Source organism: Poecilia reticulata, chromosome 8 (assembly GCF_904066995.2).
Source record: "Poecilia reticulata chromosome 8, P_reticulata-male-v2, whole genome shotgun sequence".
NCBI classification, from domain to species: domain Eukaryota; kingdom Metazoa; phylum Chordata; class Actinopteri; order Cyprinodontiformes; family Poeciliidae; genus Poecilia; species Poecilia reticulata.
In genome coordinates, this window is record NC_088837.1 from 21,776,098 (window position 1) to 21,803,726 (window position 27,629).

Consider the following 27,629-nt stretch of genomic DNA (forward strand, 5'->3'; position numbering starts at 1 on the left):
AGTGGCTGATGTGGCAGCAGCATGATGGTTTCATACCAAGGAATTGATAAATGGATCAAACAGACCTTTTCTGAGTTTTCAGAGAGAAGAGAATAGGAAGGTGGGACATTGCATGTCCCTTACATTTAGGAGACATAAATCTATATGGAGTCATATTATGAGGACTTGATTTATGTTTCTCTAAGCAAGCCAAGTCCCAGTACTGTAACTCATTAGATTACAAAGGCATGTTAAAGTTGATTGGTTTACTGTATGCAGGAAACACATCAAAGTTACTTTAATCCAACTATAAAGTCATTAAAACATTGCTATGCATGTTTGCTTTAGGGATGCACTAAATATCAAATCTCAGTTGTCACTGCAATAATAGTATGTGCAATAATGCAAACGCAAACAACTGCTTGGACCTAATATTTGACAGACTAATATCTCCATGTCATTAATATGTTTGATTTTGTTTGCTCTTGACTCCCACAACTGACAAATATTTTAGTACCTGGAATGTCAAAGCTCACAGAGCATCTATTAATAATCCAGCTGTCATTTTCTCTCTGAATATTGTGTCTTCATTGTGGCCAGAAAATTCTTGCAATTTTATTGGAGACCTCATTATTATGCAACTGCATTACGGCATGTGAGCATTTAGTATTCACCATCTGGCCCAAAGTTTAGAGACACAATCAGTGCACACATTGCTGGTGTTAGCTCAAATTATGGCTCGGGCAAGCCAGAGAGCTCTGCAGCTGATGCTGGTCGGGCTTACATTTCAGAAAAAAAACCTTGCAGTTATAAAACTAAAACAGGAGGATGTGTCTTTAAATTATTCTTGACTCTTATGTTGCTTCACCATATTTCAAAAAGCAGTGGACATTTTAGTGCTAATGGCAAGAAGTTTGTGTATTTATTCTGCATCCGTACTGACAACCAGTTATCATTTGCGTCTTCTGGTTTGCAGCTTTATAGTTTACAACTCTTTATAGTGCAACAAATTCAATTTAGAGGAAATATTCCACCACAAAACACCAGATAATAAACCAGATTAAGTGCCATCTACTATTCAAACAGTGTCACAGAGGGAATTTGGCATTGAATAGACAATCTTCTTGAATAAGTTATTTAACTCAAGTATTGCTTTTAATTGTTCATAAAGTTAGAGAAAAAAAAGTTATGGCAACAACAACAACATACATAACTTATTTTCTGGACTTCTTCGAGCTTTTATCACGTTATTAAAGCAAGTGGGACATGTCCTGGTTCGTTTAAAACAGGGGTCCCCAAACTTTTTCCTGTGAGGGCCACATAACTTTTCCCTTCTCTGGCTGGAGTCAGTTTGTAACAGAAAAAGTGACGATTGCAGGAGTGCCTAAATGTAAAAATGTATTGTTTTCCAGAAAGCACAATCAAATAACATTCTCTGGGTTCTTCACAGAAAAAATCCAAGAAATAACACTAGTTATGAAATAAATACCGTATTTTTTGGACTATAAGCCTCAGATATCTCTGCCGCTCCAGGTTTTCCACAACCATGCAGCAGCAGCAGCAGAGGGGGACGGACACCCAAAATTTGAGTCATAACAGGTCAATTGAATATCACATTTATTATGGTTGAAAAAGAAAAATTTGCCAAGTTTAGATTTAACTGAACTGATTACGGTAATTCCCGAACGGTAACTGTAACAGTAAAAGAGCTGATCCTTCGTGCTGCTACTAGCATGTGCTAAATAAAAATAGGCACCTTCCTCTTCTTCTTCATCTCCTTGCTCTTCTTTTTCTTCTTCTTCTTCTTTAGATTTCAACAGCAGCTTGCATCCATTATTGTTGCCCTACTGCCATCTACTGGATCCTAATATCTATACCTCAAATTCTCATAATGATCCCAGTATTATTTTAAAAAACAAAAAATCTTCTTTTTCCCCTCAATGCTATTTAACTGATCAACAACATTCTCAAATTTCAATTCCCTATTAAAACCTAATTCCGTTTTACAGGCGCTTTCTTCTTTTATTTCCAATTTTGACTTCCAATGATTCACTTCCTGCTAAAGAGCCCCCTGGTGGTTGAAGAAAAATCCACATATAAACGGCTTATAGTCCAGAAAATACGGTATATAAAAAAAAATCTAAATGCTCTCTGGTATTGTTCAGGGGGCCGGACCAAATGTTAAGGCGGGCTGGAACCGGCCCGCGGGCCCTAATTTGGGAACCACTGGTTTAAAGGAAGCAACAGGAGCAAAAATGACCTGTCATAAAGCGTTTACATCCATTTCTTTTCAAGTTGTACATAACATTAAAACTTAAAAAGGTTGACATGAGTGCAGTACTCAAACTTAAGAGTACTATTAATGGATCCATTAATTTACTACTGTAGGTTGAAGAAGATTTTAAAAGGTTGAAGTGGAATGTTTTAAGAACCATACATGTACATACAGACACAAAACAGGCACAAAACAACCAACAGAAACCAAGAGATGCGTCTAAATCTCTCCTGTAATACAGAAATGAATAAGAGACAGTTCAAGAGAAACAGCATCACATAATTTATATGTAAACATAAAGTTTCACTTCAAATCCTTGCCTGCATATAAGCAAATATGTGTGTAATTTCTAAGTCACCAGGAGTTTATCTTAATGTAATAAAGCTGAAAGCAAACATCTTGTAAATGATAGATGGCATTACTAATAAAAGGCCTTTTAACCTCATTGTAGGATAAAAAAAAAAATCACTTCACATTCCAACTTTGAGTCAACTTTTCAAACACACACTTAAACGAGATGAAAGGGCAGAAAATGTATTTAAAGTGCAATTAGTCACAAACACATTGAACATGTTGATGTTTTGTGATGATGAAAAGGTAGAAAAGAGAAGGTAGTCACCATGAATCTGAACATAAACACTTTAAATGCCGTCTCTGAAGTTGTGCTGAGACGATATTGACAGCAAAAAGTCAGAGGCAATTAAATAAAGTGAAAAGTGCTTCTTGTGGGGATTAATACAAGGAGAGTCTGATTTAAGTAGGCTACTTACTTTAAATAGTCCTCAACTACTTAAAACAAATAATGTGTGTTTCCAAAATGGGAGCTCTTAGATTTATTAAGAAATCTTTCTTCATAGTTACTTTAATCAGGAGTTACTCAAATATAACTAGCAGTTTTACATCATAGATTTTCAGTATAGTCCTGATCTAGATTAATCTTACTTAATTAGAAATAATATTACAATTTATTCTTCTTTGGCAGTGCTCAGAAAAACTCTCCTTACATAAGATATTGATCTCTAGCCGACTAGCTGGCACAAGGACATTTATTATTTTGATTTCTGCACAGCTCTTTGATAATGTCGCTACGTTTGTGTTAAAGGTTGCTGTGTTTGTGCTGCAGTCAGGCCGTCTACAAGGAATCATGAGTAATGATGTTTGTTATATCTGAACCAGGCTTCAAAGACAGCTCCTCTGATTAGACGGACATGCGTGGTCAGAGGGTTCACACTCGCTCCACTCACAATGATTCAGCCATGAACGAAGCAGGAATTAAGTTAGAGCAGCAATCAGAACCTGGGATAACAAGTCTTTAAGTTTTCGCTTTCTGCAGCTTCCTGTTTGTGTCTTAAATGGAATAAATGTAAGTTTTTTGTGTTATATTAAAGCATATTTTTCTTATTTCAATCAAAACTCAGTCATCTATTTAAATGTATTTAAAATTACAGGAGCTTCTTCCTGCAAAGCAGTGCTGTTTTATATGACAAAGACTAGATGTGCTGTTGGTTGTTTGACAAAGCCAGTCATTTTAAATCTAGCACAAAATGAAAGGGATAGAAAATTATCCCTTTTTGGCATCAACATATCTATTGATCTTCAGCGAAAAGCGTATCTCTCCTGCCAGTCATGCATCAGAACTGACCAGGGAGATTTCTGGTGGTCTGATTGGACCTCTACTCGACAATAAACACCAAGTTTGATGAAAAGTGGAAAAGCAACAAAAGCATAAAACATACAGTTTGATAAACAGAAGATTTTTAGATTGCAAGATTACACGTGTGATACAAAAATCAATTTTCACACCAAATACAAAACAATTCAAGTTTTTCTTTCCTCTTCAGGAAATGCATCAAAATGGAAACTCAAACTCCTGTCTGTCTCTAAATGTCAACAAACTACATGTTCTTTTCTGCGGTTTATTTTGAATTTCATAGGATTTGCAGCATAATTTGTTTTTTTGCTAGATTTATTTTTATTGAGGCACTTGCAGAAATGTTGTCCTTTCTGATCTGTGTTTGTTTATTAAACTGTCTAATTTCCAAAAGGTTTAAACAGATGAGTTTGTTGTGCTGTACACTGTAAGGGAAATTGGATTTGGACAAAAGTCGCCATTGGCTGTTACGACCTTACGAAAAACAGGAAATCTACAATCAGTCACTAAAATCCTCATCAGTGAATTTATATTTATACATCAAAGCATATATATTTACCTCACGTTAACTAAACTGCATTAAAAAATACATCAAAGATCATGTTTACTATTCTGCTCACAGACTAAAGAATACTAGAAAAATATGCGGCCGTATTTAATAAATTGAATGTTGAATAAGTTCATTTATGCCAGAAACTCAATTAAGTAAGTCAAACATAACATACTTATTAATTCAACACGGAGAGATGTCTCAAGCCTTTTTCTGTTAAGAATAATGATGATGATGATGATGATTTTTCACTTACAGCTCATAATAACATAGGATCTATGATTGGTACAACGTTTGCCTGTTCACACTGGAGAACACATACAAGGTCGCATGTGTTTGGAAGTGTGAAAAAAAAAATCTGATTTGACAAAAAGTCAGAATTGGGTTAAAAAAAAAAAGGAACCTTTAATGCAAAATGCTCTAAATGAAATCCCATTTGAAGAACATAAAGAGTAAATGTGTAAGATTTGAAACCATGCAACAAGACTTCCACAAAGAGAGCTGAATCTCTGCAAAAATCTCTCTCTTCATCTGTCCTTCAACAACGCCGTGAAAATAAGAAACGGTGCATGAAGAAGATTCAGTTATCTGCTTTAGTTCTGAAATGGCACATTTTCAAGGGCGGCTTCAAATTTGCCATGCAATAAAACTACGATATGTGGGATTAAGAAAGAAACAACGTTCATCTGTTACAGAATCAAATCTCAAAGTCAAACAGGCAGTGGTTTGTTCACATGTCCTTTAGAAGAGGGGGAACATTTGGAAGCATTTATGTTGAATTTAAACAGACCAGCCTGCTAAACATGAGCATGTCTGGAAAATATTCATCCTACTCTGTAAATGCTCATATTTGTATGCTGTTGATGACAGACCCAGTGAGGCCCATTCATCACCCTGTCATCAGAAAGCTGTTATCACCTTTATTTCTAATTATACCGAAATGCACCTTTGTGCTCTCAATGTTGCACTCATCCTCACAATTTAGAGAGCCTTTACCTAGAGTTCGAATAAATTGTTGTTTTGCTGACAAAATGTTTGAAGAAAATATTAAGGTGGTGACACATGCATTTCAAAATTATGGTAGTAATATTTGGTTTAGGAACACTTGTGAAAAAGGAGAGCCTTATTTTTATTTTTTGCAGCTGCTTTGAAGCTTTTAGCACCTTTCTACTGATGATTTCTGCTTCTCGTTTATTCCCACATGTTCAAACACTAAAAGTGTTTTATGAGTTCTCTTTGAAAAGACAAACTTCCCCTTCCCCCAAGTGTTTTCATAAAAGGATACAAGCCAGAGTCACGGTTGTCTTGCTGTAAAAGAATCCAGCTTTTTTATTTTTATTGGTTTCTAATCTCAAGTTGGTGACAAGAATTTTGCCAAATAACCGCTTCTCTAAATATTTGTCTAAATAAATTAAATTCAAGCCACTAAAACATTATTTTCCAGAAGACTTCACGCTGCTAGCAACTACCAAAATGATCCCAGACCATATTACAACCACTTCTGTGTAATGAGTTTGTAATGCAAAAAAGGTCTGATTAATCGTATTATAGATTTTTATTTTTTTAACCATATTCTGTAAATACAAACAAACAAAAAAAAAAAAACAATAGAAACACAAATAAATCTGTTAAGGAAGAAAATGCAAAAACAAAAATTGAATACAACATCATCTGTTTGCATAGTTAAAGCAATTTTCTGAATTTATTATGCTATTTTGATATATTTTATTTCAATTTTCATTGTTATTCTACACACAAATAATTTTGTTAGGTTGGAGTTATTCTCCCTCTATTTCTACAAACAAAGACTATGAATGAGAAACACCCACCTAAGAAGCAGAATTATATGATTTATAAATAAAAACAATTATTTAAACCTAAATTTTAATAGACTTTTAAAGAAAATGTTTCATTTAATGCAGTAGAGTTCAACTGTTTTTCAGCCTGTACGCTCACACTACAAAAAAAGAAAAGAAATTGTGGACATTTCTTTTAATTCTGTCTCCTTCTGAGGATGATTTGGTTCCTTTATTTCAAAGTCCTACAGGGTAAAATCATAAATTTATTGAAGACGAAAGCAAGATACAAGCTTTGCTTGAAATGTGCTTGGTGTCCAAGCAACAAACCAACATTCGATATTTCTTGTAATGTTTGGCCATGATGATAAACTGAGGCGTATTACTGTGGACATGTAGGTTCCTGCATGAAACGGTGCATTATTAGAACCACGCAGACTAACTGCTGGTCTTTGGCTGATGTACAATAAAACAGCAGCAGGAGGGAAGAGTGGGTTGTAACTGAAAGAGAAGGAAAAACGGAAACCACAGAAAGGAGATGGATAATGGGTCTCTTTAAAAGTGCGACCTGCCTTTCAGCGCAGAGCAGAGACCTGCTGCAGCTCGGGAGGCAGTGCGCTTCCTGCTGAGACTGAATTACCTTAAACAAGCTAATTAAACCCCAAGAGGAACAAAAAAGGACACATAACCCGGGAACCTGCAGAGAGAGTCTTCTGCATGCTGTTCAGGTGGCGGCTGAAGTTCAACAAGTTACACCAAGATAAGTTCAGACGGGTCGAAATGCAGGATTTAGAAGGAAAACTGATGAGTCTAAACAAACAAATATCCATGTACTTTTTGTTTCTCCTTGTGGCTCAACTGCAGTTCTGTTATTCACTGATTTCAAAATAGATGCCACCAAACCTGAAACATTAACCAACAGCTAATAGGCAGCATTTATGGGAATATCTATGCTTTAAGCCCCATGAAGCAGATTGATGTGCAACAGCAAAAAATAGTAATCTACATAAATAATCAGTCTCAATTATTCCCACAGTTAATCACATAATATATCAAAATCTGTCTGGGGGATGTTTTCTCCCCAGTGAGCATTCTTTATCACAAATGTAAGAAGGTCTAGATATTTATCAAACTTAAGATGCATAAACCAATCAAATAATCCACACATGATCAATGATTATATTTAGTTAATTACTCTCATGTCTATATAGTAATGATGCAATTAAGGAGAAATACAAAGACAAATGAGATAAATTAAAGACCCAAACACTTAATATTCTACATTTACAGGCCAGAAAGTTTTCTGATAGAAATTAAAACTTCAAAGTTATCTGAGCTGATAGAAAATCCAGCTTCTATTGAAGGCTTGCTCACTTCTCTGGAGTTTAAAGGAGGAGTCTCCTGGCTTAGTTTGAAACACCTAACTGTAATTTAGAATGGAAAAGTTTTGAAAAAAACAAAAGGAAAGAACGACCTGAACTGGAACATCAAGGATTTAACCAGACAAAAAGACTAATGTGAGTCAGAAGAAGCTTTTAACTTTTTCAGAAACATTTCTGGCGATTGATGTTAGCCTTTTCTAACAATATATTGTGAGATGTCCAGAGGCTCCTCCATTTTGATTAGAAATAAACTGATGTACCCATGAAAAAAATAAAATAAAATCACAGCTCCAGAAGCAGAAGAAAAAGAAAAACTCTTTGCAAAGTTTAGAGATGAATCAACTTTGGGAGAAAACAACCCAAAAAATAAAAAATAAAAAATGACTGCAACCATCTGTCAAGATGGTGATCAGGCCTCGTGTTACGTGGGTCTCTTACCAAGCCTCCCTTTTGATTTTGATTAAGCTAATTATGTCAGAGCTCCTACTTTCTGTTTAGAGTTTTAAGCTGGATGTCGTCAAATGACGGTACTGTGCAAAAATTTTAAATCATCTCCCAAATGCCAGACTTCCTCTTAAAGTTGTCTTGATTAATAGATGTCCATATTTGTACTTCTGCTGGTTTCTTTGGCTTTGCTAAGCTCAACTTTGACCAGCAGAACAGCAAAGAAAGAAACAAGAAGAAATAAAGCTGCGATAATCAGTTACCTATTTCTTACAATAATTCCAGGGATCACAGAACAACCTCAACCAGAAACATACTTTAATTCATTCCAAAGACTTACTATGTTCAAACTCAGCACACAGACGCCTATCGCAGGTCCAAAAGTCATAAGTTTTAGATGCTGCTTCCTCTGGAGATTAATTAAAAATATATTTTTGTGACATCTTCCAACAGTGTGGAAAAGCCACCAGTTGGTCCTGATAACACGCAACAAAATCACTTTACTGCATAGAAAGGAACATTTTAGGTAGCTGGCTGTATATATCATTATCATCGCCTTTATTTACCAAAAGTTTTCAACTCACTTGACTGAAACTGACCAACAGGAAGTCAGTTTGCCATTCAAAGCTTTTAAGGAATGTGAATTATGTTGAACAGGTCTTTATCTAAAATACTTAAAATTTATAAAAAAAATTGGACTGAATCATTCTTAATAATAGAAATTATTTTAAAAATAATTTGTATTTTCTCAATTTTATAATATTTGAATAACTTTTTACATGATCCCAAATTGTTCAGTGTTAGAAAATACCTGAAATGCATGAACATGACTTGGTTTAGATGTGCCATATAAAGCGACTCTACTTTATCTGCTTCAGTCCCAGACAGTCCTGGATTCTTACAAGGCAAGTAAAAGACTGAACTCATTGTATTGGAAAAGCAGTTTGGAAGTAAAACTATTCTTTACTTCCTTTTCATGTTTTATTTGCTTTCTACTCTCATTACTTCAGGCCAAGTGTCCCTAAAAAGACTTTATAAAAAGAAGCAGAAATAATCCAGATGACCTGCCAAGAGATTCTCCGTTAGGAAATAAAAAGGTTTAACAGATTCGCTCCAAAATGAGAGATTACTGAGGTATATCACATGTATAAATGTCTTGTATAAGGTCATTGGACTTAAATACAATAGGAAGAATGACAGAAATGAGTCTAAGCTGATAGTGCTGCTCTGCTAGACTGGAGATAAGTAAAGAAAAGGCTGAGTCATATGTGGAAAAATATGAATTACAACATGACATGGACACTCATCACACCCACAATGTACTCAGATAAAGAGCAAAGGACAGAAAAAACCCAAAAGGAAATAAAATGTGGCTCAGAAAAAAAAAAAATCTTCTGGATTCTTCATCTCAAGAGCAAAAACTGTAAAATTTTAGTTTACTGAAAACTTGTGCCTATGCAAAATAAACTATAAGTTATTTCTGAAAATAAGTAAATAAAACAAAGTTTTGAATTTCCTCACAGCTAGACTGAATATTGGATAAGAGTTTTGAAAATTTGCATTTGATGACAGATGAGAAAAAAAACCCAGAAAAAAGTAAACAAAAATAATAATAATAAAAAGTTCTAGCCTCTAATATAAGAGCTTTATTTTTCCTCACGGTCCTCAGAGTCAGTAGTAAAGGTTTGTGTGTTGGTGAGCGTACCTGTGTCCCCCCAGACTGGCAGGTACTCATCCTGCTGGATGTCCAGCATGATCTCCAGGCCGTTCCCCGTCCCTCCTTTCATGGTGGTGCGCAGCGTCTTCCCCTCCTCTGCCGCATTGAACATGTAGCACTTTCCATACCTGGTGAACACCTGCCAGGAGAAACAAATAAACTGTAAGAAAATATGTCTAACATTTTGGATGTTGGCAAAAAACTGATTAACTTCAAAAAATCTTTTAGCCAACATTATCTGTTGATAAATGCAACTGTAAATGGAGATTTTATTTCCCAGAAATTTAGTTTTCTGTATTCAAAAGGCTGTAGAAGACACCGTTTTCTACAGAATTATTTTCTGAAGTACATTCCCAGGTTCCCAAATACCGTATTTTCCGGCTTATAGCGCACCACACTATAAGCCGCAGCTATAATAAAAAAATAAAATAAAATAAAAACTAAAAAAAAAAAATCTGAAACGTACTTGTACTTCCACATCGATAGCCCTCAACTTAAAAGCTGCATCATATGAATTTGATTGAAGAAATTTCTCCGTCATGCCTGCTGTTAGCATGTGCTAGAAGCAGGCTGAAAATTAGCACTTTCTTCTTTGAGTTCCAATTTTGACTTCCAATGATTCACTTCCTGCTAAAGAGCCCCCCCTGGTGGTTGAAGAAAAATACACAGAAAAGCCACACCGGGCTACAAGCCACATGGTTCAAAGTAGGAAAAAAGTAGCCTGAAAAATACGGTGTCGAAAATGTCCTATAAACTTGCAATATATTGTGAAGCCGTGACAGATGGTGCAATTAGAAAAGAACATTATGTGAAGACATTAAAGTAACATCACAACATCAGTCGGGAACAAAAAGCACACGGAGAAATCTTCAAAATGACCAAAGCTAAATTGGTTACAAAGAGAATTAGGAACAACAAATAAAAATTTTGAGGAGATTAAGCTCCACTTTTGTAGTCAAACTATGCAGAAAATATTTGACAGCACATACAGTATTTGTCAGTAGCCGTGTCCAGTCTATCCGAGAGCCACTTCATTACACAATAAACCTGAACAGCTCTCACTCTGCAATGTCAAACAACTAAAGAGCTGTCAGAAGGTAAACACTTAAGAGCAGAGAGTCCATCATTCAGCTGGATTTCAGAAAATATTTACCATCCACCTTCCTGTGAGCGTTGCCAACACTTCCTCAGACCTGTGTTGGAGTTAATGTGAGTGGATACTTGTTTTTCCTCTGAAGTATTTTTACCACCGTTTCACCACAAGCAACCGTATGACTCAGAGGAATTTATGAATAATATACGGAGGTAAAACTGCACAGCGGTGGGAAGTATATTTTTGTGTGGGTGGGTAGATGTGTGTGATCTACACAAGCAAAAATATGGGAGAGAGTGTATTTATGTCCCTTAAGCTCATGAATAATAATCACCAGATGAACCGTCTGTCTTGGTGCTGCTGACCAAATAAAACACACAAAAGGAGAGGAACGGTAAACTTAGAAATCAAAAGTTGTGGTTCTTTTTATTCAACAATGTAAAACCAATAAAAAGCAACCAGATTAAAGCTAAAAATGAATCATTTCTATACCGACGTACTGGTTGTTTCAGACAGAAGCAGTAAACGAAATGGGTTCTGGCTGCTGAAACATTTCAGCATTTGTCTCTCAGGTGTGGAGAAATTAAACCTGAGCAGTGATTTAAACAAAAGAGCAAAACTGCCTTTCACTACTTCCAGTCTCAAGCAAAACACACAGCTAATGCAGCCTAATAAAGAAGCACAGACTGAAATAATAACAGAAAACGTGTTTATTAAGCAGCTGACTAAAAGCATAAGTAGTGCCTCTTTAAAAAAATCATTTTCAAATGATATTTTGTTCATTTGTTACAACATAAGTTGATTTAAATGACTCATACAGTAGCTTAGACTTCTGTGATTGCTTTGGATAATTTGAACATTAAAATCAAGAAAGGAGAACTTCAAGTGGTGAAGCTTTATGGTTTGTAATTGAACCAAAGGGCAGAGCCATTTGCATTTCTTAAACTCTTTGTCTGCTGTGTTTTAAGATAGTCATTACATGCTCTTCCTCCGTCGACGGTTTTGCAGACCTCACTGATTTGGTGGCGGATGCTGCGCCGCCACAGAGGTGCAGCGCATCTCAGGAATATGAAGTGCCACATTAGAGGTGCGTTCACCTCTGCAAAACAGACGTGCTCCTGACAGATACGCCTAAGCACAGAATAAATGACGCCACAGGTTTTTGGGGCTTTGGAAAAAGGGTAAGAGGGTGGATAATATGTATTCACTCTGCAGCCATAACTCATCTGGGAGGGTTTTGTTAGCGGCTTTGTGGGAAAGAAAATGGAGTGGAAAGCACAGTACTGGTCTGTGTAGCAGTCAGGTTTTTTAAAAAATAATTTTCATCCACCAAATTACTCCAACTCTTTTTCAGTGGAGGGTTTTTAAATGATCCCTCAGATACATTTCATTACCACAGCTGAGGTTTCACAATTAACACGCCCGGGCAAATTGGTCAAAGCCTGTACTATTGAAGGTAATTACCTAGCAGTCATTTTCTCCTCTGCTACACATTTACATGAGCATGTGAACAAAGTCCAGATTGGCTCCAAAACATCTATTCTCAACGTTTCCATATGTCTTCAATATGGCAAACTGCTGTTCCTGGAACATTTTTCATATTCTTACTGATAACAGACAAGCATGGTCAAAGGTCAGGTCTTCATCTTACAACACCTTAATAGTTAGATTCCAGTTCAGCGACTTGGAGGTAAGGAGACTAATTAGACCTTGTGAGCAGATTTCAGTTACTTTGCATTCATCCTTTTCCTCCAGGAGCGGATGACGCCACTTCGAGTAAAGCTGTCAGAGAGGAAACTGTTTTCAAACGAGCCTGGAATTGTGAAGAAAATCTCCCCAGAGGCAAGCATCAATAAATGTGATGCCACTTTTATAATATGCTGTTCTGGGTGGTGTCACAGAAAAACAAAATCTATATTGCTGCATAAATTAGGTCAATACAAGCCCCAAAGTGTCAAATGAATAATTTGCATCAGAAACAGCCACAACACATTTTTCAATGAAGGGGCCAAACAGTTCAAAATGCTGCGTCTCAGTAGGATTATTTAAAAGAAATATTGGTTCAAGTCTTCACCCTTAAGATGAGTAAACCTGTTGGACTAGGACTTTTTTCTCATCAAGAACTATCAGAATCACAGCTGTAATATCCTTTTTTTTTATTGCAACTAAGTGCAAAAACCTTGGTTGTAAATGGAATCATTAAAGTCATAAAGACACCTGTTTCCAGGATGAGAAGATGGAGGAGAGGAGAAAACAGGAAGGACAAACAGTGGAGACATGTGGATGTTTTTGTGTCAGTGCAACATGTGGGGAAAACCAAGCGAGTCTCCCACCTCCACTCACTCTGCCTGCAGCTAATGCTAGGTCACTTAACATTTAGCTTGATGTCTACACTCCCAGAGTTGTCTGGTTCGACTGTTTAATTTTTAAAAATGTCAAACTCTTTTGCTGCCAATATCACATCACCTCCCCTCCCATTCAAGCCAGAAGTCAGAGCACCAGAAAAGAGCAAGCAAGAGCACGAGCAACTCGGCTGCCAATTAAAATTCCTCCTGACCAACAAAACACGTCTCATTAGCATTCGCAGCAGAGTGCGCAAACGTCTGGAGGAGCGGGGGCAAACATGGCAGGACCTGGCCTGTTTGCCGTATTTCGCCTCCTACGGAGGAGAAGTCAAAGATGACATGGCTACTGCTGTCATGATGAAAGGTCAGCTGTTAACACCAACCACCAACAAATTAGATGCTAAACAAGCTCCCGGCTAAAACAAAGAACTACAAACACAGTATGTGTGCATGCATCGTAAAAAATATATATGTATATAAAAGATCTGCTTCTCATTGTGAATTAATCATTTTCTTCAGTGTTGTTCTCACTTATTTTCAGTGCCATGTTCCAAATGCTACAAACAAGTTTATTTTATAGTAGAAGAAAGCTTGGTTTATTTTACAGAGGGAGCAGAGCAGAAGTCTTGCAGACGTTGTAGCACAAGATCTGCAACGTACCAATATTCTTTCAAAGAGCATTTTCCAGCCACTGTTGAGAACCTTCTTTTCTTTTTTGGTGCAGGTTCTGGAAAAAGTAAGACGGCACGAGGAGTTTGATGTTCACCTGCTGCCGTTCCACCTCTGCTACGGAGAACAGTCTGGTATGAAGTGGGGCGCAGCTCAATCAGGGCTCCATTATAGCGGAAGCTGTCGCTGTCTGATTTTGTAATGAGTGCTTCATTCATGTGACTGCACATCGTCTGCCCAAGCGTTTGATTTGCAGAAGCTTGGAAAGGCTTAAGAAGGGGTTTGTCTTTACAGCCATACCACCAAAATCATATCTGAAGATAAATTTGATAGATAAAGCTGTCAAAACACCTAAATTGAGTCATAATTACATATTTGTTTCCTAGCAACATGTCATGGTCCTATTAAATTTCCTCTACCATACAGTGATTTGTAATTTGTTTTGTTTTATGTTCAGTTTATTTTTGATTTTGCACATTTTTATTGCAGGGTTTTTAGTGGTTTTGTATGAAATTGGTGATTTGTTGAACAGTCGCCAGTGGATTAAATCTGGTGACTACTTTTTTTGTACTCCTAAAAAAACCCTAAAAAACCTCTGGTGTTATAACAAGTCTCTTAGTTATTATATTTTTAGCAAGCAGGCGTGAAACAATGTGGGAAGTAGTGAATAGTAAATTAAAAATATTTAGCAAAGTAATTATCCTACAAGTTTTAACAGTTCACAGAAGCTACTTTGTGCAATCTGGATTTATTGTTCAGCAAATCAACGCCTATTATTTGAAAGTTCAGCTTCTACTTTACAACAGAACCAAACAAAAAAAGAAAACTTGATGCCTGGAACATGAAGGGTATTTTTTTTCCAGAAGCCTTAATTTGAAAGAAGAAAGAAAATGAAACTTATGAAAAAGATCTTTGAGGTGCAAGGCAGCATTTTTTCCTCCGCTGTGTGGCAGTCGTAAAAGTAGTCGTACTGCTGAGGGGATAAATAATTCAGATGGCTGCTATGCTAGCGACGGGGTTGGCCCTGAACATGAGAAAGGAGGGGATTTTACTCACACACATCCAGCTGCCTCACTCATCATTACGGTTTTACACATGCCACTCCACTACCTGAAAGCCTGGCTCGCATCCCGAGCAACTTAAACACCGCTGCGTCCACATTTGTCATATTAAACAAATTCTGTCATTTAGGTGACATGTTGGGAGGTTTATGGAACATATTTATCATTGCAGCCTAATGTAATTTAGCCCTGCCGCTCCATAATATTTTATTTTACAAGGCAGCACCTAAGTGAGGCAGGGCAGCGATAGGCAAGCAGTGCTCCCTGCAATTTATTTATGCTTTAGGAGGAAGGGGACAAGGGCGTGAACAATGAGAGTACACAGAGAGCTACAGATAAACGGAGAGAGAGGAAGAGAGCGGGAAACTCATCAGGACTCAAAGGACAAACACCATACTGAATTTAAAATAAATTGCAGAGGCTGGCAGATGAACTTAATCCCACCAGCACATTGCGCTCAACTGCAACATATAATTGTAGTCAATAGTGTCCTTTTAAAACGTGCATCTCTTCACATTGTCTAAGAAACAAAAGGAATAATTTTGCTTTAATTTGTTCACTGATACTTTGTGGTAACACCACACACATAGTTAAGGCAAAATAAGGAATTAAGTGAGCCTTGTTATACATATTCATCCATCCATCCATTTTCTTACACCCTGGACAGGTCGCCAGTCTGTCGCAGGACAACACAGAGACACACAAGACAAACAACACACACACACACACACACACACTCACACCTAGGGACAATTTGGAGAGGCCAATTAACCTGACAGTCATGTTTTTGGGCCGTGGGAGGAAACCGGAGTACCCGGAGAAAACCCACACATGCACAGGGAGAACATGCAAACTCCATGCAGAAGGACCGGGGCCAGGAATCGAACCCAGAACCTTCTTGCTGCAAGGCAACAGCTCTACCAACTGCACCACTGTGTAGCCCCTATATTCATTACACATAATTTAGAATACTGTTGAAAATTTGATTTACCGTATTTTCCGGACTATAGAGCGCACCTCACTATAAGTTGCATTTACAAAGTAAAAAAACAAACAAACAAACAAAAAAAACAACTCGAAGCCGCACAGAGCTAAACGCCGCTGGTATCTCCGCCGCTCTCGGTTTTCCACAAGGACGCAGCGTCTCCAACGCCAAACAATGAATTCATTCACGCCGAGCTGCGATTGATCTGTACTGCCAGATCGATAGCCTTCAGCTTAAAAGCTGCATCATATGAGTTTGAAAACATTTCTCTGTCGTGCCTGCTTCTAGCATGTGCTTGTTCTAAATGAAAACCAGCACTTTCTTCTTTGATTTCCAATTTTGACTTCCAATGATTCACTTCCTGCTAAAGAGCCCCCTGGTGGTTGAAGAAAAATGTACAGAAAAGCCGCACCGGGCCGCAAGGTTCAAAGCGTGGGGGAAAAATAGAGGCTTATAGACCGGAAAATACGGTATCTCAGTGAATAAATGTAAAAAGAAAAGTTATATATAAGTCCATTACAAACACTGTTTCATTCAAACATGAGTTAATTTTGGTGTTTGTGATTGTAATACAGAGCTAATAAAAAAATTAAAAAAAACATCTGGATGATATTAAAGTGTTTTGTCCATCAAATAAACCAGAATATGGTGCAAACCCAGGCGTCTGTTACCTGCAGTTACATGTCGGCAAAAAAAACTAATGATATATAAACGGCTTATGTGAGTGGAATGTATGCTTACAATGGGTTTTACAAAAGAATGATGGTGCAATATATATTTTCATAAATATGGAAAGCAAAATATCACCTTCTCACAGTAAAACCTGGATGTTTTTTTTTTATGTTACAAGAAATAAATAAACCAATATGTGGTTCTTTAAATTCACAGCAAGAGACTTTTATTACAGCATTCATTTATACATGGGTTTACTTCCCGCCCCTAGCCGAGTGTCAAGAAGACTTAGTGGCTCCAGACATTTTCTACTTAGTAAAGGTGAAGGTAAACATAGTCGTCTGGTTTTTAAAAAGTTGTTGTGCAATCCCAGCATGCTTTCTAACCCTGAAAATAAAAACCATGTAGCAGTTTCATTACGGTTGTACATCTTGGTCCGTCTGCAACTATATGACACCATTGAGCTGCCAAAGAAATTAGTCTGGGAGCAGAGTTGGTAAATGGGTGCGATGTGCGGTGATGTGAAAATACCACTCCATTGTAGCTGATAGTGCTGCTGTAATTGGTTGGTTTCATAATGCCAGCCTAATTTCAACACAACAGGCTCATGAACAGTTCTACCCATTGCTGGTCATTTCCAGGCTAATAGCTACTGCTGCAACTCAAAAGTCTCAGTGTTTCGTCTGCTGTGCTGATTGGACACAACAGTTTCCCGGTGGTAGATTGGTAGAAAGCACCAAAAAGCATATTTTCCCAAAGCATCAATTTAAAAACAAGGCATTATTACATCATGCCTCTGAATCGAATTAGCTTTCAAGGACCAGCTTCAGGCATTTCTTGTCAAGCCCACTGAGAAGTTACCGGCAGAGGAGTGTGAACAGGAGAGCAGCAGAGGACACAGGGACAGACGAGATCTGACGAGAGTGCTGCAGTGTAATCCATCATCATGTATAGATGCACATGGCTTACCAATATGCAAAGGTCATCCCATCAGTTCCGATGGGGTCTTAAAGAGAAAGTTCAGTATTTAAGAAAATATGCGAATATACCTACTGTTCCATAAAATGATCTGAGAATGTGGATATAAATCTCTGTGGTTCTGCAGTCATGGTGTTAAAGTTTAGTTTTATTATGGCTGAAGGCAGAAAAAAAAAAAAGATTGTGACCCTGGCTTATAAAAATGAAAAAATGTGAACCTGAACCTGTAAAGCTGGATGGTTCTGGTGAAATACAGTAACTCTGAGCTGCAACAGGAAGCTCACATGGGCTTTGTCATTGGTTGCCATGAAACCATTCATACAATTTAACAAGTACTAATTCCAGTACCACATTTTGTAGTTCTATAAAGTGATATTCTGGTGCTGACCCACAAATGTTATACAATTTCTTTTATTTCATGATCATTGGAGAGAAGTCATGTAAGGACATCTGGCATGATTTTGAATGATATCCATGTAGTTTTTAAGTGCACTTGCAGATATAACAAAGGTTATATAAAAAGATGAACTTAAGAACAATTTTCAAGATCTTATTCAATTCTGCCTCAAAATAACTCTCCAAAAATAAAAAAAAATAGGCAATTCAGATCAATAATGTTGAAATATTCCATTTTGATCCTAGTTATTAAACAATGCAGTCAAGGTTATTATAGAGTGTTTTTTATCTAAACCAAGCAAACGTCACTTTTCAAGTTTTCATTTAATTGCTTAATTGTTGACTGCACATTATCCTAGTATTACTTTGAGAGTTTTATAAGAACAACTACACAGCAGGATGAACTCAGACATTTTTCAGGAACATGATGCTAATCCTGCCCTTTGAAGGACAAATCTTACAACAGGTGCAATCAGAAATATGCAGACACCCCAAGATCTTAAAATGCATAAACTGGAGCTGTTGGATTACTTTCATAGTTTATATCAACAAAGACAATATATCATGCAGTATCTTTGCATAACAGTGTAATTTAAAGGTAGCTATGCAACAATTATTCAATCACTTTACGCTGCACCACATCTCCCATCTTGCTTATGCAAGTAGTAAGACTTTTTAGCAGTTGTTTAAAGAGGTCTTTAATTTTCTTTGGACTAGCTGTTTATTTTCCTGATTTTCTGTCTGGTGTCTGAAAACCACAGTCTGAAGTTTAGAGTCATCAAGATCATAAAAGTGGGCAGAATGAGGACAAAAAGAACTGTTCGTCGTAAATTAGAGTCATTTTATCCGAGCAAATAAAAAAGTTTATTTGTGGTGTTGTACAGGACTTGTTTGCCACTCCATCTTGTGTGAAATGACTGCTTCTGTCAGTTTTACAGGCAGGTTGAAATAAAGCCATGAGCATTAATGCTAATGTGTCCCTGGTCTATACTTCCTCATGCCATTGGCCTAAAAGATTGATGTAGCTATTAATATGTGTCGTATTTCTAAAAAAAAAAAGAGAGAGAGAGAGAGAGAGCTTCAGTGCATTCCCACTTTGCTAAAAAGCCCCAACACTGTTGCTTCTCAAAATATAAACTATTATTTAAAGCTGTTAAGTCAGATCCAGCCCTAAAAAGCTTTGCCTAAAAGATTCCCACTGCTGCCGAATTCAGCATTCAGAAGCTTTTGTCGAGTTATCATCAACGGCCTTGAAGACAGGATTTTTGCACAGAGAGAAGAAAAAACGATTTATAGTGTGCAATATTCATATCTAAGCTCTGCAACCATTCATTACATTTACATTATGGTATGTATACTACAGGTTCATTTGCTAAAGAAAAGGGGGATCAAATATGACGGACGTTACTTCAGGTCAGAGATCATGTGCTCCCTGAATATTTCACCCACTCTATGCTTCCCCTGAATCACACTTAGCTGATGCAAGAGAGGAAATCTTTTAAATAATTAAATGACATGTTCCGTTTCGTTCCCCCCACAATGTGTCAATCACACCAGTGTGTGGTGGTGTTCAGATATAGCTATAGACTACAAGCTGTCACCCTGCTCTCATCAATCACTTCACACACACAGCCAGTCGTTTCTTCTTCTTCTTTTCTGAATGCGTCACCTCCCAGTGATGGCCAGCGGGGCTCCTTTCTCACCTGTCACAATCTGCCCGTCTGTTCCAGGGTTGATGGAGAGCTGAGTAATGGGACAGGGGTGAGGGATTAATGGCAGCATCTCATCGCCTACTGGAAACCAACTTATCTGACTAGATGGCGTGTCGTCCCTTCCTCACAGTGGGACATGAGTGGATTTCAGCTCGGCGTGGCTGCTAACACTTCACTCAGATTATCTGTGGCTTCAAAAGCGTTTGGGACAAATTCACAAGGACCCCTGCAAAGCAGTTTATTGTTCAAAGTAAGGGATTTCTCATGGTCTGTGACCTTCCCTCGGATCAATTGTTCTTCAGGCAAACGGCATTGATGCATATAAGACCCTGAAGCTTCCTGATGAGATCAATACTAGCAGTAAAGCGTAATTATCTCTACTATCCAACTGAGCCTGCTATTGGTTTAGAAATGATGTGGTTTAAAACTAATGTAGCTGCAAAAGCCTTACTTACATGTGCTTTATAATGCGTGAAGCTATCCATGTTCATTATACAGATTCAATAGATGTAGTTATGAGTTTCAAGAATGTATTTCTGTTGATTTGAATAAATCTGGATTGCAGCTACAATCAATCCAAACTAATATTTCTTAGAAAACGTTAAAACAGAAGAATGTCTGTCAGGTCACTGTAAAGGGAAGACTGTTGACTTGACTGTTGACTTGGAGACAACCTCAAAACCACAAAAAGTCATTGCTTAATAAGCAGCTTGTTTATAGAATATTATATTTGTTTTTCAACTGGAAGTTGAGTGTAAGGAAAAAGTGTGGTATTAAGAGTTCAATGTTTTTGTGTCATTTTCTGGACGTGTTACAGCGCCACCGACTGGCCCGGCATACTTACTACATCATTTTCTGCAGCGCTGCACCCTGTCGTGACTTTTTTCTTAATCGTTTACAAAACGACACCGTGCTCGTCTCAGTGTGTACGTGTCCTGTTTTTCAATGCATCGAAATGTGGACATTGATGATTCTAAATCTTATAAAAATGTCAAAACCCTGCCAAACTGAATTCATGCCAATCGCAAAATCTGGAACTCAGAAGCACATAATTGCAGCACCTGGACAGTTTCTGCTGACCACATGATAGAAACATGAGGGGCTGGCTGAGCAAAAATTACATCCTGCTGTCTCTGCGACATAAAAAATGACTTGGATATAATCCACACCAAATGTAATGCAATGGAAACCCAATCTGGAATCATTTTTAACATAACATACAACACCGTTTCACTCGGAGGCAGAAGAGAAACAGCCAGAGGGGCTTGAGGAGAGATGTTAAAGGTTGCCCCTGATGCAGAAAAGGCAGAGATAATAAAGTTCATAACATTCACCGCTAAGGATTTCATTCAACAGTTGTGAAGAAGCAGGGCTTTTTTGAGCTGTGGGATGCTCAGGACGCAGTGATCCCCTCTCTACCAGATATGGTTTGTTTGGTTTCTGAAAGAAACAACAACACTGCTTGGGATTTATATTCTAAGAAGGGAAGGTTTAAAATCCATTAAGCCCCTGAGATAAAGTGCCGCAATAACAGAACATGACCAGTCTGGCCGTATGATAAAACATCTAGGAGGGTGTATTTCAAGGAAAGAGTAAAGGTTTGAAAAAATCTCTTTATAACCATGGTAATTATGTTTGAGTTCAGTTTCTCAGTTTTGCTTCGTCATGCGGACATATAGCATGCAGACTGACAGACCTCGACTGCCTCTGAAGTGACACCATCATCTCTAATCCTTGTGGCTCTTGGACACATTATTTTTTTGACATTTTAATTTAACGGAGATACAGATGTGGTGCTGAGGTATTTCTATGAGCTGAGATGGGCAGCTTTAGGCTTGATTCATACCGACTGGCAGATTGAATCAATGAATAAATGAATGCAATTATGGAGCGCATAAAAATGACTGCTGCAGAAGTGCCACCTCGCTTTTAATTTGAAACTGGTGACTTCTAGCTGCAGCAGTTCACATAAAAATAACACCCATTCTCTGTTGATTTGTTAACTCTGTAAACAATTTGGTAATTTTTGTCATTACAGGTTATATTCTGTTTAACAGAACAAAATTCATCATGAAAAAGATCATTAAAGTCCGGTGTGCATTATAGTACCATTAGACTGGTTGAGAAGATAGTTTCCAAATAGGAATGTCTAGTTTCCATGGTTACCAGCATTATAAAGTAGAAAACAATTAAACTTTTACAAAACAATTAGTCAGTGCACTTTCATTCAGACTTTATCAGAGTAATGAAACCAAAACAATAATTATAATAATAATTTTATTTTAAGAGCAATGTAACTTTTTATATATATTTTTCATTGTTTTCACGCTGTTTGCATGTTCTCCCTGTGCATGGTGGGTTTTCTCCGGGTACTCTGGTTTCCTCCCACAGTCCAAAAACATGACTGTCAGGTTAATTGGCCTCTCCAAATTGTCCCTAGGTGTGTGTGTGCATGGTTGTGTGTCCTGTGTGTCTCTGTGTTGCCTTGCGACAGACTGGCGACCTGTCCAGGGTGACCCCGCCTCTCGCCCGAAACGTTGGCTGGAGATGGGCACCAGCACCCCTCCTGACCCCACTGAGGGAAAAAGGGTGCAAGAAAATGGATGGATGGATGGATGTTTTCACGCTAAGATAATATGAACAGGAATGTAGAAATATCAACTTTATTTTTTTAATATATTTGTACTTTCAAGGTTGAAGGAAACATTTTTTGGATGGTGTCTTCATTCAAAACATAACTTCAGATGCAAAGGGAAGGTCATCCTTTTTTAAAAAAGATTAAAAAGCTCCTAGTCACCAGGCTGCACTGACCAAACACAAAAAACAAGAATCTCTGCTGGCTTTGAATGTGGAAGCCTGCTGTTTCAGAAGATTCTTTTATGGATTTCCATCCATGTGCGGAAACAGGAGCTGGTAAATATATATTTTTTTTTTTTGCATATGAAGGCAGCAGTACATAAGGCAGGGAGGAAGCTGAAAAATTTTCATAAATTCATGCAAAGGAAGCAAAGTGCGAGTAAGGCACAGTGAAACGTGTCCTGCTGTTTTCTTCGTCTGTTAGGGAAAACACACACAACAAAAAGGTAGACCCATCATTAGTAAAAGTTTACATTTTTCAGATTTTACAGGACTGTGCAGTTTGGCCCGAAGGCTGAAAAATATGTTTTAAAGCTTTCTTTAACATTAAGCTTTAACTCCATATGCTGCATTGAGAGATCCCACTGGCTGAGTAAAAGACCGCATTTACGAAGAAACTTTGGATCCAAGTAAAGTACAGTCTGCTGTCTGTTTATCCAGCGACTCCACCTCAGTCGAATAGAAGACTTAGAGTGTTTTCATACCTAGTAGTCTAGTCGACTTGGTTTGATTGGAGACCAAAATTGCAACATTTGTTAAACTTTCAGTTAGTGAGATTTGTTTTTACGTTGCACTGCTTTCAAAAGAACCAAACCTGTTCCCAGTGGTGCTGCATCAAGAAGGAAAAGACACAAAAACCTCTGAAGAAGACAGAGAGGAACCTTCTTCTTCACAAAGTGTAAACTACAGTGTGATTGAGTCAGATTTAAGCAGCTGTAGGATTTATATTTTGTCTTTGGTAAATATGGCCAAAGAGTTTGTTCTCCCACTAGCACTAGACGCACGTTTATTTTGGTTATATTTACCCAGAATGCTCTGCACTTTAGTCCACTTCCTGATTTTAATTTTCATAGTTTTTGGCTGAACTGCCGATCTCATCAAGCTTGCTGGCGTTAACAAAACTAAGAACCAGTTCTATTAATTCATATTGCAGCAAATAATTATTGAATTTTAAAAAAAAAATCTAAATAGTATTTTTATTTTCCCGTCTGCTCTAGACTGCTTTTTGAATACCTAGCAACCGTTCCTCTTTATTACTTTCAAAGCTAACTTGCCTCATTTTCAATTTTTCTAAACACTGGTTACTAAATATTACTCTTAACTGTGACATACCTGAATAGTTTTTGTCAGTTTTAGTTTTATTCTTAATTTTCCTGTAGCTTGTTGACTTTTATTGTTCTATTCAAAGTTACTTAGTTTAGTTGAATGCTATTAGCACATTTAGAGCGTTTCTTGACTAAAGTATCAACTGAAAGTTTCAGTGTTTTGTTAAAATTTGTGGTATTCTGGGGAGAAGTTGTTTATGTTTGTAGTGTGTATGTGTGTAGGGATTTCTGTTTCAAAACTGAGAAGGCAGTGTTTTAGAAAAGGGCATTTTAAATCTGCTTTTCTATTGATTTGTTATTTTTATTTGAACTTTCAAGATTTGTAGGTTTTGAAGCTGTAAAACTGTAGGAAGTTTTAAATCCAATAAATCAGTGGTCCCCAACCTTTTTATTACCGCGGACTGGTCAAGACTTGGAAATTTTGCTGCGGCCCGGGGGAGCGGGTGGGGGATTGAACCGTTAGATAAGGCTTATGCATGGGTTGACTTGGCCCTTTAATCGCAGCCTGTGGGGTTTTTCCCTGACTGGGAACGATAATACGACCTGTTGAATGTGACAGGCAGCCAATCAGAAAGCGTGGTGACGTAAGAATCGGCCGACAATTCTTAAATCTTTCCGTCTAAACCAGACTTAAGACTCACAAGCTCTACTCATCTCCTCTCGACCACTGCCTAAACCCTCTCTGACTCTGGTCGCTATGGTAACGTTTACATATCCCTTCAAAATAAGATACAGATGCGCCACAAAAACGAACATTTTACTTTCGTGAAAATTTTAACTCAATAATGACTAACGGGAGCCCTGAGCTTGTTTCTCTGCAACCAGACGGTCCCATCTGGGAGTGATGGGAGACAATAACACCCAAAGTGTTGCTTATATCCACAGCCTGCTTGGTCTCTACATGGCGAAGCAGTTTGAAGCTTCATTACCTCATAGCAGCCGGTCGCCGAATGTTGCGCAGAGCAGCTTGTAATGTGGGACTCAGCTACCGGTCCGGGATAAATCCATTCTCCTGTCTTTGCAAAGAAACTTTCCAAAGACATCTGATCTGTTTCTTGCTCATTTTTTTACTCATTTTGCTGCTTGTGGGCTCAATGTTGATGCGCAAGTAACCGAGAGAATCCGGTTAAAGGATTTTCAAAATAAAAGATACTCCAGACTCAAATAATACATAAAACAGAAATATTTCATTATTTGTTGCGCGGCCCAGTACCAATTGGTCCACGGACCGGGGGTTGGGGACCACTGCAATAAATAATTATTTATCAGGATTGTATTTTATTAGGATTATAATCCTCCTATTGAAAATCTTCTGGACATTTTGGTGAATTATGGTAATTTTTTTGCCATATTTTCTCATTTTTAAAATATTATTCATAAAGATAAAGTAAAACAGTTTCCATAGAAATCTTAATTTCTTTTTAACCATGTGATCTTTTTCCTCACAATGTAAGAATTGGTGAGGACACAACTGCTTTGCTTTGAAGAATGATAAAAAAAATTATGTTTTCCTCTTTAAAATGAAGAAAAAATACCTCAGACAATAACCTTAGAATACACTGACCTGACAGCAGCTTGCAGTCGCATGAAAGAGAAAAATGTCATATCTGCTGTGAGGCAAAGCTGTTGATCCATGAAAATGAGACAACAGACATTTCAGCAACAGAAAAGAAATAACTTGTGATCACAAAAAAAATCTTCTGTTTTTCCAGCTAAAATTTAACAAACTATATTTCTGCTTCAGAGTAATCATGAGAAGACAAGAGAAGGTTTAGAGTTGTGCTGCTTTCTGGCAGGCGGAAAAGAAGACAAAAGGAGCTGGCAAAAAGGAATGGAAAATCTCTGCTGATGGAGATTGTTGGCCAATTGTTTCAATCATATTAAATGTACAAAATGCCAAGAGTGGGAGGATTCCCTCGCACATTGAGGATTATGTTAAACGCCAACCATTCTGTGAGGTTATAATTGCCACAACAGTGGCAAGAATAATAATCATCTGCTTGCCAAACCCTCCAATTTGCATCTTAACTGAGATTTTGGGCGTTTCTTCATAACTCCTTCATCAGCAAGTGAATTACCATGAATATAGGGCCGGCCTGAGCAATAAGGGGGCAGGAAACTGGGCGTATTTTTCCTCCAGGTCCAACAAGATTAGAATTCAGTGAAACACATTAATACTGTCCCTTTTGATTGCATTAGCATTTATTTCAGACTCAGAGCTGAAAAGCAGTATTCTCTCCTTTAAATAAATATTAAATCAGCTTCACCTTACATTCACTAGAGTTCAGTTGTTGTTCCAGAGTGCATCTGACATTTCAGAGAATTTCTGCCGCTAAACAGAAAACCTAAGTGGTTCAGTCAGATTTCTAGTTACCTGCTCAGGGAAATGAGCTCATCAGATACACAGCAGACGTTCTGCTGGAGGACATGAAAAAAGCAAATCCATATCTTCATATGTAACCGTTTTTACTGTCAGTCACATTCTGTCATGTTTCAACCCTAAAGATGACACTTTATGATCAGGAAACTTGTGGTTGTGCTTCAATCTACAAACATTCACTGTATTTAAAAAAAGATAGGAGTATCAATTATGGCTTTATTTTCTGTAGGATGTCTGAAGTCAGTCAGTGACCATTATGACCAATTCTAACAGCAGCTGAAAACAAAAAGTGGATTCAAATGCAGAAATGGTCTCAAACGATTTCCTGTAACCTATCTCACTTTGACTCTGAATGTGTTCCAGTCTGTTTTCAGTCACGAGTGGGAAAGTATTTATACAGAAATAGTTTAAAGTAACCTCAGAATATCATAACCTGACAACTTAAAAACAGCAGGCAACCAAAAACAGTCAACACTGTGGATGAAAACACATAATGGAAGAAATCAGAGGACATGAACACGTGTTGAGCAGTTCTGAAAGTTAAAGATGATGACCTGCAAAAAGATAAAATACAGTTTTATAGAAATCTGAGATAGCAGTGAACATGCATGACAAACTAGAACAGCTGATGGTTGCAGAAGTGTTAGTTGAACAAGGACTATTAGTTAGCCATTGGCATGAGTTCTACTTATATTTGGTCAAAATAGATGACATCCACACAAGACGACTTCCTTGAATATAATTAAAAATAAATCAACAGGTATTTCTACCAAAATAAAACACTTTTCCACAAAACCAAATGGTTAATGGTTTCATGACTCTCTGTAATCAGACCGAAACTCAGCAGGCTGAATTTGACTTGAGAAGGTAAAATCCAACATGTTCAAAGAGAAGCAAGAAGATGACACAATCATTTCTGATTGCAAAGGGAATATTAAGAATTTTCTAATGTCTCTAGAAAGATGCATTTCTTTCACATCTCTTTTAAACTTTATAATCTGTTAAATTGCTCAAATGAAATAGCATTTTTCTCCAGTGTTTTTATTTCTTTTCATCCCACTCTGTGCTGATGCTTTTAATCTTCTTAATCTTTTCAAACCTAAACCTCTTTCTCTACAATTTGGAAATAATTGTAGGTATTCTTCCAGCCTGTACCTGGTGGAAATCAATCGTCTCTACTCAATTATCTGCATAATTTGTCTCCACAAAAGGTTGAATTAAAATGCTACATCAATTAATACATTAAGACAGATCCACAAAGTGAGTTTAATAAAGATAAAAGAGCATCATGGGTTTGGAAAAGTCATACTTATGATTGACTGGCATTCAAAATAGAGGAAATCCGTTATTTTACCAGAGTTTTCTGTTTAATCTTCAGAATAGGGCTTATTTTGTCACAAGCAATCAACAGTTCAGGACTTTAGTTTACAAAAATGTAAAGAAAATAGAAGAGCAGACTCACTTGACATATGGAACCCCTTTGTGCTGATGATTTCTGGCACAGTGAATCAAATGAGGCCTAAAGATTGCTACGCTAGTGAGCATTTTCATCTGTAGCGCTCTGTTTTATTATCCCTGACAA

General features: G+C 37.4%; 1 protein-coding gene across 5 annotated transcripts in view; it reads right to left on the reverse strand.

Annotated features, from left to right (window-relative positions):
• The window catches only part of asic2 (acid-sensing (proton-gated) ion channel 2), a 397,850-nt gene that overhangs the window by 37,862 nt on the left and 332,359 nt on the right, over positions 1 to 27,629 (reverse strand). For all 5 annotated transcript variants that reach the window (XM_017306278.2, XM_081610229.1, XM_081610226.1 and 2 more), the window contains one exon: positions 9,783 to 9,933. In XM_017306278.2, the coding sequence (XP_017161767.2) occupies positions 9,783 to 9,933 (151 nt within the window). The remainder of the gene's footprint in view (positions 1 to 9,782; positions 9,934 to 27,629) is intronic.